This window comes from Falco punctatus (genome assembly GCF_963210335.1).
Source record: "Falco punctatus genome assembly, chromosome: 2".
NCBI lineage: Eukaryota > Metazoa > Chordata > Aves > Falconiformes > Falconidae > Falco > Falco punctatus.
The window spans coordinates 107,657,296-107,674,365 of NC_137581.1; the positions used below are offsets into that span (position 1 = coordinate 107,657,296).

At 41.3% G+C, this 17,070-nt stretch overlaps 2 protein-coding genes across 7 annotated transcripts in view; one reads left to right on the forward strand and one right to left on the reverse strand.

Moving 5' to 3' along the window:
- The first annotated feature begins 127 nt into the window (after nt 1–127).
- Nucleotides 128–9,255, forward strand: HSPA13 (heat shock protein family A (Hsp70) member 13). Its single transcript, XM_080374525.1, has 5 exons — nt 128–290; nt 1,439–1,779; nt 2,704–2,917; nt 3,534–3,701; nt 5,811–9,255. Exons 1-5 carry the CDS (start codon nt 266–268, stop codon nt 6,479–6,481), a joined length of 1,419 nt encoding a protein of 472 aa, XP_080230651.1. The 5' UTR covers nt 128–265; the 3' UTR covers nt 6,482–9,255.
- A 2,801-nt stretch (nt 9,256–12,056) lies between these two features.
- The window catches only part of LOC308058556 (multidrug resistance-associated protein 1-like), a 51,153-nt gene continuing 46,139 nt past the window's right edge, over nt 12,057–17,070 (reverse strand). For all 6 annotated transcript variants that reach the window (XM_080374490.1, XM_080374492.1, XM_080374491.1 and 3 more), the window contains 4 exons: nt 16,548–16,706; nt 14,159–14,325; nt 12,985–13,179; nt 12,057–12,500 (listed from right to left, as the gene is read on the reverse strand). In XM_080374490.1, coding sequence (XP_080230616.1) covers nt 12,389–12,500; nt 12,985–13,179; nt 14,159–14,325; nt 16,548–16,706 — 633 coding nt within the window. In that variant the 3' untranslated portion in view covers nt 12,057–12,388. The remainder of the gene's footprint in view (nt 12,501–12,984; nt 13,180–14,158; nt 14,326–16,547; nt 16,707–17,070) is intronic.

Here is a 17,070-nt window from a genome sequence, read left to right on the forward strand (position 1 = left end):
TGGTGGCGCATGCGCCTGGCGAGGTGCCGCGCATCCTCCCTCCCTCCCTGCGCCGCCCCGCCCCTGCTTGCCGGACGCCTCTTCCCTCAGCCCATTGGCTGGCGCCCGCCGGGAGTAGCGCGCCCCGCGCCCCCTGGGAGCTGTGGTTTTCCCGCCGCCACGGCGCGCCGCTGCGTGTGAGGGGGCGGCCCGGTCCCGGCGTGCCGCGCGGCCCGGCCCGGAAGCAGCCGTTAGCAGCCGGCGGCCGGCGCTGCTGCGGGCGGCCATGGCCGGGCAGTTGGCGGTGCTGGGTGAGCGCGGGCGGCGGCCTAGGGGCCCGGTCTGCCCCTTGGGCTGCTGCGGGGATGTGGTGACCAGGGGGCGGGCGGCGGTGGGGCCGGAAGAGCGCGGGCGAGCGGCCGCCCCGCCGGTGGCGGCACCCGTCTGGCAGGGCCCGGGTGCCTGTTGTCACCTCTCTTGGGGCGGTGGGCGCCGGCCGCCGGCGCCTGGGTTCGCTGGGGCTCTCGCAGTCTCTGCCGGCGGCTTTTCAGGCTGGCGCGGCGGCGGCGTTCGCTGCTCGGAAAGCCGGGGCGTGCGGTGGCGTGTTGCTGAGAAACGCCTTAGAAGATTCTCGGCTAGAAGTAAAAGTGCTCTTTCTCGCTATTCCGTTTGAAGCGTAGTTGTGACCACCCTTCCTTGCTGGCAAAAAGTTTGCCCAGTCTTCGAAATTTAACCTATTTAGATGTCTCTCAGATTTTGCATGTTGGTGCTTGGTTTTCCACTTCCAAGGCATTGCTTTTAGGTAGACTTCTTGGTTTCTTGCTTTGTCGATCATATGTAAAACTAGAAAAAACACAAACAACCCGACAAAACCAAAAACCCTGTTCTGCACTTAAACTAGTCTACCCCTTGGTTTCAAAGCACAGAAGAGATTGAGAGGTGTGGGAAGATGCTCTCTGGGGGCTGTGACTGAAATTGGAGTTAGCATGTGTTGCATCTCCTTATTTTTAGACTTCCATTGAAGTTGGACAAGATGTTTGAGTTGGGATTCTGTTATTTCAGTGTGATTCTGTGCAGCCTCATTAACTAGATGTCCCTTAGGGGTTATTCATAGGCAATTCCTCCCAAAATACCAGTTTGCCTATATTTTTGAAAGACCTTGCAGAAAGAAAAAGAATCACAAGGTGGTGATAATTTGCCTTTGCTGTGCCTCTTGGGCATTTAAAAATCAGTTTAGTGTTTTGTGCCTAAGATTTTTGGCTCTTCTGACCACTTTTTATTGAATTAAGAGACCTGAATTTGCTGGTGCCCTTTTTGAAAACTAAGGAAGTAGCTGAACAGGCTTTAGACCCTGAAATAAAACTGCATGAGGTTTAGTGTATAATACTGTGTAATTTGCATTGATTTCAAAGTTCACAGCAGTAGGTATTCTAACTCTTTTTAAAAATCTGTGTTTCAGGTTCGGCTATTCTGGCTCTCTGGTTAGCTGGCTATCTAGCACAGCAATATTTACCAATGCCTACACCAAAAGTAATTGGCATTGACCTTGGCACAACTTACTGCTCTGTTGGTGTCTTTCTTCCTGGAACAGGGCAGGTGAAGGTTATTGCAGATGAAAATGGGCACAACAGCATACCAAGTATAGTCTCATTCACAGACAGAGGTGTGTATGTAGGATATGATGGCCTAGAACTGGCTGATTCAAATCCTCAGAACACCATATATGATGCAAAACGATTCATTGGCAAAATCTTTACTTCAGAAGAACTAGAAAGTGAAAGTAGCAGGTATCCCTTTAAGGTAAGTAGCCATCTTACTCAGTTCTCTCCAAGCAGTAAGCTATAGGATGCTTGAAACATGTAGTAGGTGACCAGCTTGTCAGACCTTGAGTCATTTGGCTAAATCTGATATGCTTGAAAACTGTAAGAGGTATCCAGAGAAGGGGGGAGGAAATGGTTGTAGAAGTTCTGTTCCTCTGTGTGAGAGCTGATAGTAATTTTCCAGAGGAGTCTGTCTTATACTGTGGAATGTGTTTCTGCATAAACTTCCATCTACTTCTATAAAAGTATAAATTTCAACTTGAAATTCCAACTGAAACTTGACTTCTTTTATAATATTCTAAAAAAAAAAAGTCATGTCTTCTCTATCCCAGTGCATTTTTCCCCTAGTATTTTTCTAGTGCTTACTCGACCAGCAGCAGATCTTGAAAGCTGTTTTTTAAAAAAAGTATTGTGTTAGTTTAGCATAGTGCAGTATTTGCTGAAAAGAGACAAATTCTCAGGTACTGCATTCGATCTTTGCTTTCTTTCCTTGTTAAGAGAAGCTGTTCCAGTACCAACCTGTTTACTTCCTTTCAGAAAGAACCACATGTGGGAAGCTTTATCAGCTGGCTAGACCTAGTTGTTAAAAAGCATTACTTTTATCTCTGAGTGTGGTATTGAAGATTACTACGCAGTTGCTAGGTCTTAACTTTTTTTTTTTTATAATGTCTTACCTGTGCATAGTGGGTGTCACTACTTTGGGTACACTCACACCCCTTAAGTAGCATGTTTTGTATAATACTTGTGATCAAGGAACAAAAGTGATTTAGGAAGTGGCAAAAGCACATTCATGTTTTTCCAGAATAAACAGACTGTATGCAAATAAAACACTTAGCAGGAGCAGGGTGGGACAGCATAAGAAAAAGACTTCTTACCTCTGGGTTGTGTTGCTTTTTCCTCCTAGATTTTCAACAACAATGGATCAGCTGAATTTTCTGTGATGACTAATAAAACATTTCGTATCACTCCAGAGCACATTGGCTCTCAGCTGCTACTGAAATTGAAAGGAATGGCAGAAGACTCTCTTGGCATCCCCGTTTCAAAGGCGGTCATCTCTGTGCCAGCAGAGTTTGATGAAAGGCAACGGGAATCTACCATTAAGGCAGCTAACCTTGCAGGTGATGTCTTTTTATTCCAGTGTTTTTGTGGGAAACTTCTAGGTCTATTTCACTCACAGCAAAGTCTTTGGGGAGGTGATAGAAAACCTTAGAATGGATATTACTTAGTTTTTTTACAGACCATTGACAATTGTGAGGAGCAGCAGAGACCTCTTGGGTAATGACAGGTGCAGCTACTAATGCATAGATTGCTAGAACAACTAAGTTTTACTTCAGGCACAACAATGGTTTTAGTATTCTTTAAATAGAGAGTTTTTACAGAGTACCTTTGGACAGTAATTTAAGGAGAAACAGAACATGTGAAATAAGTCTCCTTAGCAAGGTTTTCCTGGAAGAAATGTGTTTGAGCAAATCATCATACATTACTTTGCCCTGATGCTGAAGCAGTGCTACTTTAGTAGTACTTACCTTAAATAAGGGAAAGAGTTCATTGAGTATTACTGCTTAGAAGACTATTTTCTTTAGATCTCATGTTTTACTTAGGGTAAATTTGATGGGGGGGGGGAAACAACCCACAAACCAAAACCACCCAGCTAATGGCAAATGTCATTATGATGTGAGAGCTGCAGGTTCTTGAAGTGTACTGACTGTTGCTTTGTATCTTTGCTCTTTGTAGGGCTGCAGATTTTGCGAGTAATCAATGAACCCACAGCTGCAGCTATGGCTTATGGGCTCCACAAAGCTGATGTGTTTAATGTGCTGGTGGTGGATTTGGGTGGAGGAACTTTGGATGTGTCTCTGTTGAACAAGCAGGGAGGGATGTTCCTCACACGAGCCATGGCAGGTGAGAAAAATGCTTTCTTTTCTCAAGGAGGAGGGGGGAAAGGAAAGGTACACCTAAAGTCACTGTTAGAGGGGCTTTTTTAAAAACAGAATGTGTTCCCAGCTGCCTTTCATGCAAAATTAGGTTTGTGACTGGTGTCAGAGATTAAGATAATGTCGTGGTTTAACTCCAGCTGGCAATCGAGCACCATGCAGCTGCTTGCTCCCTCCCCCCTCCCAACCTGGAGGGATGGGGAGGAGAATTGGAAAGGAATGTGAAACTCAAGGGTTGAGATAAGAACAATTTAATAATTTAAACAGAATAAAAAGGAAAGAACAACACTAACAATAATAACAACAGTTACAATGGAAAGGTGGGGAGAAGGATAAAATCCAAAGGAAAAGGGAGAAAGGAAAACAAGTGATGCATAGTATAACTACTCACCACCCGCTGGCCAATGCCCAGCCAGCCCCCAAGCAATGATCCCCCAGCCCCAGCTAACCCCCCAAGTTTATATAACACCAAGCATGATGTCCTGTGGTATGGAATACCTCTTTGGCTGGTTTGTGTCAGCTGTCCTGGCTGTGTCCCTTCCCAGTTTCCCGTGCCCCTTCGGCCCTTTTGCTGGCAGGGCCTGAGAAACCAAAAAGTCCTTGACTTAGTGTAAACATTACCCAGCAACAACTAAAACCATCGATGCGTGATCAGCATTGTTCTCACATCGCAGCCAAAGCACAGCACTGTACCAGCTACTAAGAAGAAAGTTAATTCCATCCCAGCTGAAACCAGGACAGATAAGCTTACAGGTTTTTGTTGACTGAAGGAGTAAGTTGTGGCTTCCTTTTATCTGTGACTGTTAACTTTTGTGCCCACTAGTAAAGTGCTGGTGAGTATTAGAATTACTTTTACTGGACTTTTGGAGTCTGGGGGTGTTACAAATCTTTCTATTGCCATTGTCCAAGCTGGAAATACTTGCCAAATCATTGACAAGTGCCTTAGAACTTCCTCGCCTTGTGTTTGGCTCCACCTCAGTTGGGCAGGGCTTGGGAACTGTTAACCCAGAGGTAAGTGTTGTGATATGTATGTGCCAGAGTGTTTAATCACCTGACAAAGAGTTCTGGCAGCAATGTTTGGTAAAACTGTAGTGAATATGCAACTGCTTTTCAGATGACCTGGATTCAGACAGGTCTGAGGTGCAGTGCTAACTGTCTGCGTTGCCTTCAGTCAACAGTTCTGGATGTGAGCTGCTGTGCAGTCCAGTAAGGGCAAAACAGCAAAAAATACTCCAGCAGCTTCATTCTGATTTATCTCGACAGAGGTTCACTAGGTGAATTCCTGCTTTCAGTCAAAACAAAATGGTGGAAACTCTCGAGAGTATTGTTCAACACAGGTGAAAATCTGCAGGGCGTGTTTTTCACTATTGAATGGAAAGCATGAACAATTGTTGGAAAGGTTTTGAAAACATGGTGCAAAAATAATCTTTCAGTTGAGGTTGGTTATATATTATACTTTTTTCCCCTTTCTTTCTGAAGGCTAATACAAGATACACCTGTTAACAGAGCTTGACGTTCACTGCTTGCATTTTATCATTTCCTTCTGCTTTCAGCAGGGTTTATATATATACTTCAGTAGCATGTAGCTTTTTGTGTGGGTGCATGAAGATGTTGAATAACTTGAAACTGTTAGAACAATAATCCAAATAAAGCTGTACTGCAGGCAGAGAGAGAAATTTGAAACTGGAAATTTTACCTGGAAAAACAATTTGCTGTGAGACATTGCACTTCAGTTACAGGGTTCCAGCTAGAAATGTATCAGTGTTTTCTTCTATAGAGAGTACCTCTGAGTTAACAACCACTGCTTTTTTTTTAGTTCCAGGGAGAAAATGTTAAGGAAGGTGGATTCTGAAATAGTTGTTAAATAAAAATCTGGAAATTACTATCCATCATGTGTTTTCCAGCGGACAACAGTTACCTCTACTCTTGCAGTGCTGTGAGCTCTTGGCTGTGCTTATGGTCCTATTATCACTGCTCTGGCCCCTTGAACACAGTCTCCCAGTAAAAAAGACAGTGTGTGCTGCTTTCTGAAGCTTTGAAGGTGATGTGTGTGATGTCTTCTATTCTGATCTTTCAGGTAACAACAAACTTGGAGGACAGGATTTTAATCAGAGGTTGATGCTGTATTTGTATGATCAGCTCCGTCAAACATACGGTTCTCTGCCAACAAGAAAAGAAGAAATACATCGCCTCAGACAGGCTGTGGAAGCAGTTAAATTAAATCTGACTGTTTATGAGGCAGCTACGCTAAGGTTGTTGTTGACTATGCCAGAAAGGAAACTTACAAAAGAACTTCCAGAAAGTGAGGTAAAACCAGACACTATGCTAAAAGGCAAGCCTTCACAAAAAACACAAGATCTGAAAAACTTTGGAGACACTTCAAAAGTAGAGAACAACTTTGTCAAAGTTGTGTTTGAAATGGAAATCTCTAGGAAGCTATTTGAGATGTTAAATGAGGATCTTTTTCAGAAGATTCTTGTGCCCATTGAACAAGTTTTGAAGGAAGGCCACCTGCACAAAGCAGAAGTGGATGAAATCGTGCTAGTTGGAGGTTCTACCCGGATTCCTCAAATACGCAAAGTTATTCAGGATTTCTTTGGAAAGGAACCTAACACCTCTGTAGATCCTGATCTAGCAGTTGTAATGGGCGTGGCTATCCAAGCAGGAATTGTTGGTGGGTCCTGGCCTCTTCAAGTCAGTGCTATAGAAATTCCTAATAAGCATTTACGGAAGACTAATTTTAACTGAAAAGGAACTCTTCCCCAATGCATTCCATCTCTCCACAAGTGTACTCTGATGGTGTATACCTGTCTGACTGGCAGTGGAACCTAACTATAGCTGTATTATACTTCTTTTTAAATCTATTCCAGTTTGGTGTCGCTGTACGCATAACTGTTAAAGTTAGATGTTATTTTAAAGGTACAAGTAATTTTTGAAGTTCTGAAGTGTCCTGTATTTGCTTGTAGATTGGACTGTGGATGAAAATGCTAGTGATAACGCACCCATGTTTTCTTGCTAAATTTTATTAGCAAATCCTGAAGAGGTGTATGTTTAAAATACAAAGGGCATGTCACCAAAGGTTAGGGATAATGTGGTGTGGTACTGTAGATGTTGCCAGGTCCAATGTGTTTACTTCGAAAGAATGTGAAACAGTGTTAACGCACATAGCACTAGCAGTGTTCAGTTTAAATGTATTTATTACATTGAGTCATTTGAGCATTTAAACACCTTTCTAAAAGGCATGATGCAGCTTGAATGAGATTTAACACATTCACTTGATTCTTCTGCTGTTCATAACAGCATAATGGTATTACTGAGGCTATATGGCAAATTGTCTCATGTTTCAGCCAAACTATATTAAAACTTGTCCCTTGCTAATGTAGAGTTACTCAGTGTGTCTCCAAGGGCTTATTACTTCCTGATCTGGTTTTGATGGTTAACATAAGGTGTTGCTGTCATACCACTGATGTTCTCCACAGAGAACAAGGGCATATTGCCAGTTATTTATACCTCCCCCGCCTTATTTGAAAACTGCAGTAATTTTACGTGTCTTAAAGCCACACCTGTATATCTTTCCTTGAATCTGACCAACATGAATTTCATTCTGTATCTGCAAGCATGTGATGTCTTACCCCTGGAGTACCCAAAACCATGCTGTTCTCAGGGAGGAAGTGTGGGACAGAAGGGACCGCCTGGATGAAGTCTAGTTCCTGTAGTCCTAGTGCATGAAAATTCACCCAACTACTTTGTACTTCTTAGCTTGTATCTCTGGTTTAAGTTTTGTCATACCCTCACTCTAAACTGAATGTGGATCAGAGACTGTAGCTGTTCTTTTGGGCAGGAAGCAGTGTGTGTAACTCGGGATTTGAGGTGGAACTTCTTAGGACTTCATTTTAGGCAAATAGTTTGCTACACAGCTATCTGGCAAATGCATGAGGAGACAAAAATTAATGACCTGAAGGAAAAAAAAATATTGGTGACGTTCTGCTCTCTTTGGAATGTGAAATCAGTATCTAAAGGTGGGTTGAATTCTTTTATCTGTGCAGAAGTTTCTCCAATGAAAACACTTTATTCCGCTAAGACTGGCTTCATCATCTATCAACCCAGTCTTAGTCGGGTAAGCTCTAGTGACAGGTGGTTCTATGCATTTTCTTGTATTCTCTGGAATAATTTTGTTTGCATTAAGCTCGCCATGATAAAGCATGGGGCTTAAATTTATTACTTAATCTATGACTCTATTAAAGTAGGCTTATTATTCTCCTGGCGGTAGGCCTGACTTACGGTACTGCCAAAGATCAATTGTGCTGATTCAGCTGTTTGCATAGCTATTGTCTAAAGGTATCTTTGAAGTAATCCAATTATAAACATCTTGAATTGGATCATAGTTCCATACAACCATTCTGTCAGCATTGTTTAACTTCAATTCCCAAAATACTACCAACTAATTTCCTCTATTAAACCAAAGGGACTTTTTTTTTTGAGGATTTTTTTTTTTCTCTTTGTAACCTCTTTGAAAGTGACCCTGTCTAAGTCTGTATGGAACTCCAGGAACTACATCTGCATTGAAACAAGTGCCTCTTCAGTGAAATCGTGGCTTAATATGCCAAGATACGGTACGGTTCTCGTACGCAGTTGCTATTTGGGGCAGATGTAAACATGTATTCAACATATATTCCAGTGTCTTTGGAGTCATTGTGGCCTTCCTTCTGCCCTGCTGTAAATTTCATCTCAAAGTCTACTGGAGTTACAGTAGATCTTTAGTCTTAATTTTTTTAATGCACTGTGTAAAATGAGAAGACCTGTATAAAAATAGAACCGTATCACAGTGAAGTTTAAACTACTAGAGGCTTTTTGCAGTTTTGGGACTGCAGGTAGGAGTGTGGGGAGTAACTTGAAACTGAAAACTCTCAGTGCAAATAAATGAAGTACTTTTTTTCTTTCATATACTCCTTCACTTGGAGGAGTTAAATCTCCTTCAGTGTTAATCTGTCAATTGTAAGGGAAGGGCTAGTTGTTTATCTTAAATATTTCGCAAAAAGGTTATTTATTCAGATTTCTATGCAGATTATTTTTTTAGTAGAAAAATGGCTGCACATTGGGTATTTCACAATGCATCTGTATTTATTAAGTAACTTTTATGAATTCCACCATAAAGTTATTTATTTTGTATCTTTTCATTTTAATACTGTATTTTGGCACAAACTGTTGGATTTTAAGATGTCCACTGTACTAAGTGGGTATTTCCTGCTGTGCACATGTACTGCTTACCAGAAGTCTCTCTTTAAATTGGTATTTGAAGGCTGAAATCTTCCTGCAGTCCTTGAAATCTGAGTGTGGTTACCTGTGGTGGTGGGTCTGTAACAAATTTATTTAGCTAAAGCTTGTTTCACGAGTTAAAATTCTGAAAGTATAAATGTCTCACCAGTTGTATGTTCCTGAATTGTTTCCAAGTGCAGATGTTGAAATGCATTTTATAAATAACATTTTAGAATATTTTTAATAAAAGCAATTTCTGTCCCTTGGACATTTCTTGTTTCAGTTTTGCAGGGAAATACTGTAACGGCACTATTTCCCTGTCTTCCTGAAATGCCTTTGGAGGTTAGAGGATGAGGTTGTAATCCTTAAACTGGTCAGGGGGTTGCTGTACCCTGAAATGACAGTGCTTCTCTGGGAATTGACGCAGAAGTGCTAGGAAATGGGGTGGAAGAACAGAAAAAAAACCTCTTCAAGCTGCAGTTTGTGGTGGAAGAACAGAACTGTGAATGAAAACGCAGGTTGGTGCAAGGAAAAGCAAGGAGTGACTGGGAGGAAGGGGGAAGCACTAACAGGGAGGGAAACCCAAGTCAAAGGGGGCGACGGTGAACTATTTGCTCCTGTTGGGCATGGGAGCAGTTCCCACCCCTCCTGTCCTTCCTGTCCTTGTGCCCTGCCTGCTGGATCACAGGATGTGGGGCAGGAGCAGAGCCTGCCTTCCTCCTGTTGTCAGCACCTGTAGGATGGATGTGGAGAATGGCTCCCTGCAGGTGCAGTGTGGAGGATGCAGACAGGTTCACACAGAATATGAGCAAATGTGATGTCTGACAAGTTGCAGGTTGGGAAGCTTGTCCCAGGTAGGTGCCCAATTGTTCTTCGGTATTTCCAGCTGTGAGAGGCTTTCTGCATGTATGTCATCCTGGCATTCAGGCTGGGAAATGTAAGGTCTAGACAGCCTGGATGATGGTGCAGTTTCATAAATTAATCTTTTAGCCTGCACTATGCATGTTCATGGACTACTGCTGCCCAGAAACAGAGCCAGAGAAAATGCTACAGCGCATTTGTGAGCCTCTTGCTTCCCCAGGGCAAAAGCCATGACTATGATCTTGAAGCCTAGTCCAGCCTTCCCCCAACAGGCAGCCAGGGGCAGAAATGGGGATGGTCCTGTGGGAGAAAGGCGGTGTTTCCCTCAAACGTCTTCCCAGTTTCTCCTGTGTTGCTGCCAGGGAAGTGTCAAGCAAGGGCTAGAAGCAGGACTGAGGGAAGTGGTGCCTGAGCAGGTGCTGCCTGTGGGATTTTCGAATGTTGCAGGGAAGTTGAAGCAAAGCGTGAGCAGGTTCTGCTCCACGCTTCTCTGTGAAAAGGAAAAACGGTCATCGTGCCCTTCTGCACCTTGTTCTCCCTTTAGACTTTGCCCCAACACCCTGGCTGTCCCACCCTTCCCTTCCTTAACCCCAGCAGCCTAGCTGGAAAAGGAAGGGAAGCAGCAGCTCCTCAAAGGGACAGACAGTTGGGTCCCTCACGCCATCTCCAACCAAGCGGAGCCCACCTGCCCAGGCAGAGGGCTCACTGAGAACAGCCTCAGCAGCCAGCGGCCCCTGGGGGGCAGAGCCTTTCCCAGGGGTTGGGTGCCTATGAGTAGCCCCAATGGGATGAGGCTGGGACCTGACCCCCAGGGCTTACTGCAAAATTGCCTCTCCCTGCCTACCCTAAGCCTGTTAGGTCATTCACTTTGGTCAGCTATTGCTGCATGAAAACATATCGGGAGCATATTATGCTGCCTCTGTCTCTACTGCACCTCCTTTTCCAAAGTACTGCTATATGGGAGGACTACAGCTTGCAGAAGGACCAGGAATGGCTATTTGGGTTTTGCTGACACTAGTCCACTATTCTATTTTTTCTAAGACTTTGCAATTACTGTCAGCAGCTTTCTCCAACTGTGGTCTGAAGGTAGGACAAAACTGTACGGCTATGTCAGCCCACCAGTAAGCACAAAAAAACCTCCTCCCCACAAATAATAATAATAATTAAAGTAAAACTTACTGTGCACTGATGCCAGTCCTCAGATTATTTTCTGTGAACTTTGTAAAAGGGGTTGGGTTGTGAGGTACTGGAGTCTCCGTCCCTGGGCCTTATGCCTAAAACTTAGTAAGCAGTTTAGGAATAGGACTCATTTCGGTCCTTCCCCGTTCCTCTTGTGATACTTCCAGGTAAGGGTGGGTTTGGAGGGGAGCACGAAGGTGGGTGAGGGATGGGGACAAGGTTGGGGGAAGCAGAGCCCCAGGAGAGCCTGCTGGTGGCACTTTGAATGTCACAGGGAAGTTAAATGTTGGTATGGAAAGGGTCTGCTCTGTTGGGAAGATACTGTTGACCTCACTTGAGGGGATGGGGGAAGAGGAAAATGAGATGAAAAGCAAAAAGCTGTTCTCTCTCCTGAGAAATGTTGTCATACCAGTCTCTTCCAGACTTGGGTTTTATTTTGTTTTGTTTTAAAGCAGTTGATGGGGATCTTCTCTCAGATTTTGAAGACAAGATTGCATTGATTGATTTGGTATTAAATTTGAAGGGTTTCAGGGACTATAATAAAAATTAAAATTAATGTTTGTGGCCTGTACGGGTTTAGGTATGTTTAACTCGCACTTTCAGCAAATTTACACAACCTGTCCTGCTGCTGTAATTAGCATTGAGGTTTGCATTAGAATCTACAAGCAAAGAGATAGCCGCACCTAACTCCGTTTTTCTGGGATTCATTTACAATGTGATTTTGTAATGCTCAGTTAGATACATAAGATGTGGGTTTCAGTTACTTGAAATAATTTTTTAGTTATTCAGAAATCACAAGGGTGAAAGGAAAATTAACTTAATGTGGCAAATTTATTGCCTCAAGAATTACCTAAGCGTACAGGCAAATATGCATGTCCTAAAAACCAGCACCAAACAACCTCTGCCTGTATGTCCATACAACAAGCAGTTCTGATTTTTTATGAATTTGCAATTATATTAAGAATGTGTTAACTAAATAGGCATAATGTCAGAGCAACCTAAGTACTATTTTTTAATTAAAACCAGCGTGTGAACAGCAAGATTTATTTTTCAGTCTTTACTAGTGCAACACTTGAAATATGCCATGAAAATCACTGCTTCATTATGTTTTCCAGTGCCAATATGATCAAAATATGTGATTTGTATAAAATCAGAAAGACATTTTAAGAAACTTGATCAATATACACAGATAGTAGTTGTAGTAAATAGCAAGGCTGTGAGGAGCTTTTGAGTAAGCTAGTTATTTTACATGGAATATCATATATTCCATATAAAATATGTGGACTGCCAGATATTCCTCGAGTGTTTACTGGAGTAAGGAATTCTCATCTTCATTAAGAAATCAGTCATTAGTTGTCTTTATGTTCTTATGCCAGCCTCTGCAACCATTTCAGAAAAGGCACCTTTTCGTTGTAACAAATTATGTGGTGTATCATATTCGAGAATCCTTCCTGCATCCAGAACGAGCACTCTACAACACAAAAGCACAGATTACAGGAAAAGAAAAACCAGCCCTTCACCCATTATTTTCCAGTCCTTATACAGATGTTTGTGGATACTGGGAACTCTTATTTACAAGAAATATCATTGTACTAGGTAATTCGTTGGTTTCTAAAGCTAGGAACTCCTATATTAAAAAAAAAGCCTTTTGAAACTGGCATTTACACTTAATTGGTAAAAATGCTACAGTGTTGTCCATTTACTCTAGAGAATTAAGTGGTCTTAATAGCAGCTTATACCTCTACCTTAGCAGGAAAAATATTAAATTAATTCTATAATTGGAAGGGGAAAACAACACAGTTTATCAATAATTAATATTGCTGCTCAAGTCTTTTGTGATACCTTGGATTGTACAGATACAAAGATACTAAGATAAAAAGTGTAAAATTTAATTTCTGAAAACTGATGTCTTTAAAGGAAGCCCTTTATTTTAAAAATGGCTTAGCAAAACTTACCTCTCTGAATCCATGACTGTATGTAATCTGTGGGCTACAGTTAATACTGTGCAGTTGTAAAACTCTCTTTTGATGGTGGACTGCACCAAATTATCTGTTTCCATGTCAACAGAAGCTGTTGCCTCATCTAGGACCAAGATTTTTGTCTTTCGAAGCAAAGCACGAGCCAGACAGACCAACTGTCTCTGCCCAACACTGTTAAAAAAATTTTGAGGTCAGGCACACTGAGGAAGGGGAGAATAATATAAAGTAGAGATTACTGTGGAGCCTACCTGTTCTGTATTTCTTAACAACACTTTAGATTTCTGGAAAGACTAGTGAAATATATTCAGCTCGTTTTAAAGTTTTTATTTCTTATTGCTCAGCATACCAGTAACAGTTAAGGTGTGACTCTTAAACACCTGTGGCTGAACTCTGTAGCATAAATGCAGTCTTGCCTTCGATTTCTGTAAGCCAGATCGAATGCTAAAACACTTTTTAATACTGTTCACTGTAAAAGTTTGGATACACCTATATGTTAGCTGTGGTGCATGCCTTCTAGAAACTTCCTCCTGAAAATGATCTGTCAAAAAAATTAAAAGTTGATATTCAGTACACTCCATTTAAGACCTGTCCCTTTGCTGCCAAAAACTTCAGTATTTGCCTTCTTGAGCTTAAGAGTCCTTTTATTCCAAATGTCACCTTCCTTACATAACTATGGGTTAATGTTTTACAAGGAAATAATCGGTTGCTTTGCTTAAGCAAATAAAGCAAAGGAATGAGCTTTCTCCAGTTTTGCCTTCTTTCCAGGTTTGGCATTTTTGGAGGTTTGTTTTGTTGTGGTTTTTTTTGTTTGTTTGTTTTTTAATTTAAATAAACAAGCACTTTTCTATCTAAATCTAATTATGTGGTGCACAAATCGCTCCCCTCCCTGCTCCTTGATTTACACCTACTCATATACTTGGGCTGCAAATAGTCTGCTTCTGGGTTTCCCATGCAGCACCGGCCATAGACTTCACAGAGATGTGACAAGTTAAGCCACCTCAAAGAAACTCCTACTACCAGAATAATTCTATTTAGAATGATGGGAGAAGTGTCATTTTTACACTGATACTTTCTGAAGTAAATTCTCTGAAGGAACACACAGTTTTACAGTACAGAAAATAACTGCAATAGCACTATCTTGTTTATGTACCTGAGATTTTCACCGCCTTCTGAAATCTCATGAAGAAGCTTCTTTGGGAGTGACTGGACAAAAACCTTTAAGTCACACAGTTCCAGTACCTCCCACAGTTCAAGATCTGAGTGTTTTCCAAGTGGATCCAAATTTGACTGCACTGTCCCAGAAAACAAGATGGGGTCCTAAATAACAGCAGAACATGAGTGCACAATGCCAACACAAACCTAAAACACAATCAGCCATAAATCCTTATGTTATTAACATAGGGAACTGAGACAAATAATTTTGGAAATGAAGCTTTGCGAGGTAAATTGTAACATTTTGAAGCTGGTGGATGAAAAAAAAATAATCTTGTGGAGTCTTTGTGTGCTCAGTTCTTCCATAAAGGTGAAATATGAAGAGCAACAGATTTCTTAGTCATTCTCTGTGCTGCCGGGTCTATGGCTGACTTAAAGACCTGCTGGCACCTGGCAACTGCAAAACCACATGAATTATTACTGTTGTCAGCTTTGCCAAGCACTGGATGCTACATTCATAAGCACTTTTAAGAAAAACTAGCAGGCTATGATTGTAAGTCAAATATTCTTAATTTTGTCCGGGAAAGGTGACATTCAGCAATAAGAACAAAAGCAATTATTGCATAAATAAGCATCACTAGCTTTTGTGCACTGGATACAGCAGAGAACATCTGGAACGCTAGACGTAGACTAGTAAATGCCAGGATGCATATGGATCACATCTAGTGCTTACAACCATAGAAACAAGTACTCTAGAAACAAATTAAGTCTAAAACAACTCGTAGAAACAAGTTAAGTCTAAACACTTTTTTTGGATGCACACGATTTTTTTTTTCTTAAAAAGGCGAATTTAAGAAAACAGTACTTGACAATGTATGAATACCTGCACAGATTTATAAATGGAACCGATGTTTCTAGAGGCAGTGAACAGACACCTTGACTAAGTGCAGTCACAGTCACTGTGACCCAATAGTTAGACTGTGAAAGGCCAACACCATTCACTAGCAAGTTCCGTGCAAACAGAACAGTGGTAATTTTGAGGGAGCTAAGCAAACAAAAAGGACTGTATGAGATCTTGTGCATATTCCTCATTTAAACTGCATGTTACTTGCATTTAGAACAGCATCAAAGTAATTTGCAAATCTGTACCTTTCAATATAATTGTTAAAAATCGTTTGTATGAGATACTCTTTCAGATCAGTCAAGTGTATGTGCACACTGAAAGCTTTGGTATCTTGCCATGCCCTTTTTTCTGTCCCAGACTTTTATCTTCGTACAGCTCCATTCTACTGACCTAGGCAGTTCAACCCTCCACATACCACCTATTCTCTTCAAGCTCCAGTCTCCATTTTTCCACCCTTCCAGTTCTAGTTTCCTTCTCTGGTCCCAGCTTGCTAGTCCACTGAACTTTCCTGTACTTCTCTCAACTTAGTTGCATTAATGTGGATCCGACATACTCCGTCCACAGTAAACCAGACCTGCAACTGCAGTTGAGAAAAATACTGTGCAATTTACAAATGTCAGATGTCATCCAGATGTGTAGGGTATTAGCTGCTTAAAACAAGAAAAAGGTAACAGCCAAGCATGTGTGAATTGTTGTGTTTTGAAGTCCTGCAGCATAATCTCATTTGGTTCAGTATTCTCATTTCTGAACCAAAAGTTGTATCAAAACCTGTAAATTTATCATTCCCCTGAGCAAATATATTTCTCAAAGGGAAAGCAGCAAAGGATCTGAAGGAATATATACGCATTTTTTTCTATTCAGCCCATTCTTAGAAAGACCCAGCCTATTCTGTTTTAAATATTAGCCTTGTCTCCATGCTCAGTCTATGGCAGAGACACATAGGAAATATTACCAGGATTAAAGCTCCAGAAAAGCAAGCAAAAAAAACCCCACAAAACAAAAAACAAACCTTCCTTTGGAAAATATCAGATAAATTTATTAAAAATTATGTTCACATCACCCATGCACAAAAACGGTTTTATGAATGGCACTCAGGGAACTGGCAAAAAGTCTTCAGGTGACCATTAAATTTGTTTTCTAGGTTTTACTTTACGCTAGAGCATTTGAATATAAGTCAGTGTACCAGCATGAACACAATCCTAATGATATGTGAACATTTTTCAGGAAAGGATTATGCCAAAAGTACTGAAGATTAATGTCTAATCTAATAGCTAAGATTCTCAAAAGTTCAATTCTAAAACCTGATAGACCATAACAGACCTATTTTCAAAGATCAGTAAAGTTCTATTGGAGTTTTATGCCTCTGTCTCTTGGTAGCCTGTGGACTTCAGGGTTATAATTTCTCCAAAAAAAAAAAAAAGAAGTGTCTTGTGTTAGTACAGGGGAAAAAAAAAAAAAAAGTTATCGCTAAAACACATCTTACCTGTGGAATAATGTTAAGATTTCCACGTAGGTCATGGAGTCCAATAGTTGATATATCGATTCCATCAATAATTATTTTGCCTTCAGATCCCTCTAGAACTCTAAACAAGCAATTTGTGAGTGTTGATTTACCAGCTCCCGTTCTTCCAACAATTCCAACCTGAAACAAAGTATTCTGATGAAGCCTTTAACATTCCAATGTACATATTCTACATGAAAAATTATTAGTGAATTCAGTTTCAACTTCCAGTTCCAAACATCAATTTCTTTCATCAACATACAACCCTATAGGTGGAAACCCACTTTCGGAACACGTGACTGACAATCAGCTCTCCCTCAGAAGCTGTGGAAGCCTACACCTGGTTCCCTGGGAACCCTTTCTGTTTCTCCTCCCTTTTGTCTAGCACTCCTCAGCTCCATCCAAGGACTCTAAACTAGGTCTTGCTTGGTGTTCCTTGATCCCAAACCCAAAATTGATTAGCACTCAGCATATTTCTCTACATAAATATTCATCACAGCGGACA

Bases quoted from the DNA above. Each gene is read 5' to 3' on its own strand.
- HSPA13 (XM_080374525.1), top strand. From the start codon at position 266: ATGGCCGGGCAGTTGGCGGTGCTGG. The intron at 291-1,438 runs GTGAGCGCGGGC...TCTGTGTTTCAG, and splicing joins CGGGCAGTTGGCGGTGCTGG to GTTCGGCTATTCTGGCTCTC. The intron at 2,918-3,533 runs GTGATGTCTTTT...TGCTCTTTGTAG, and splicing joins TAAGGCAGCTAACCTTGCAG to GGCTGCAGATTTTGCGAGTA.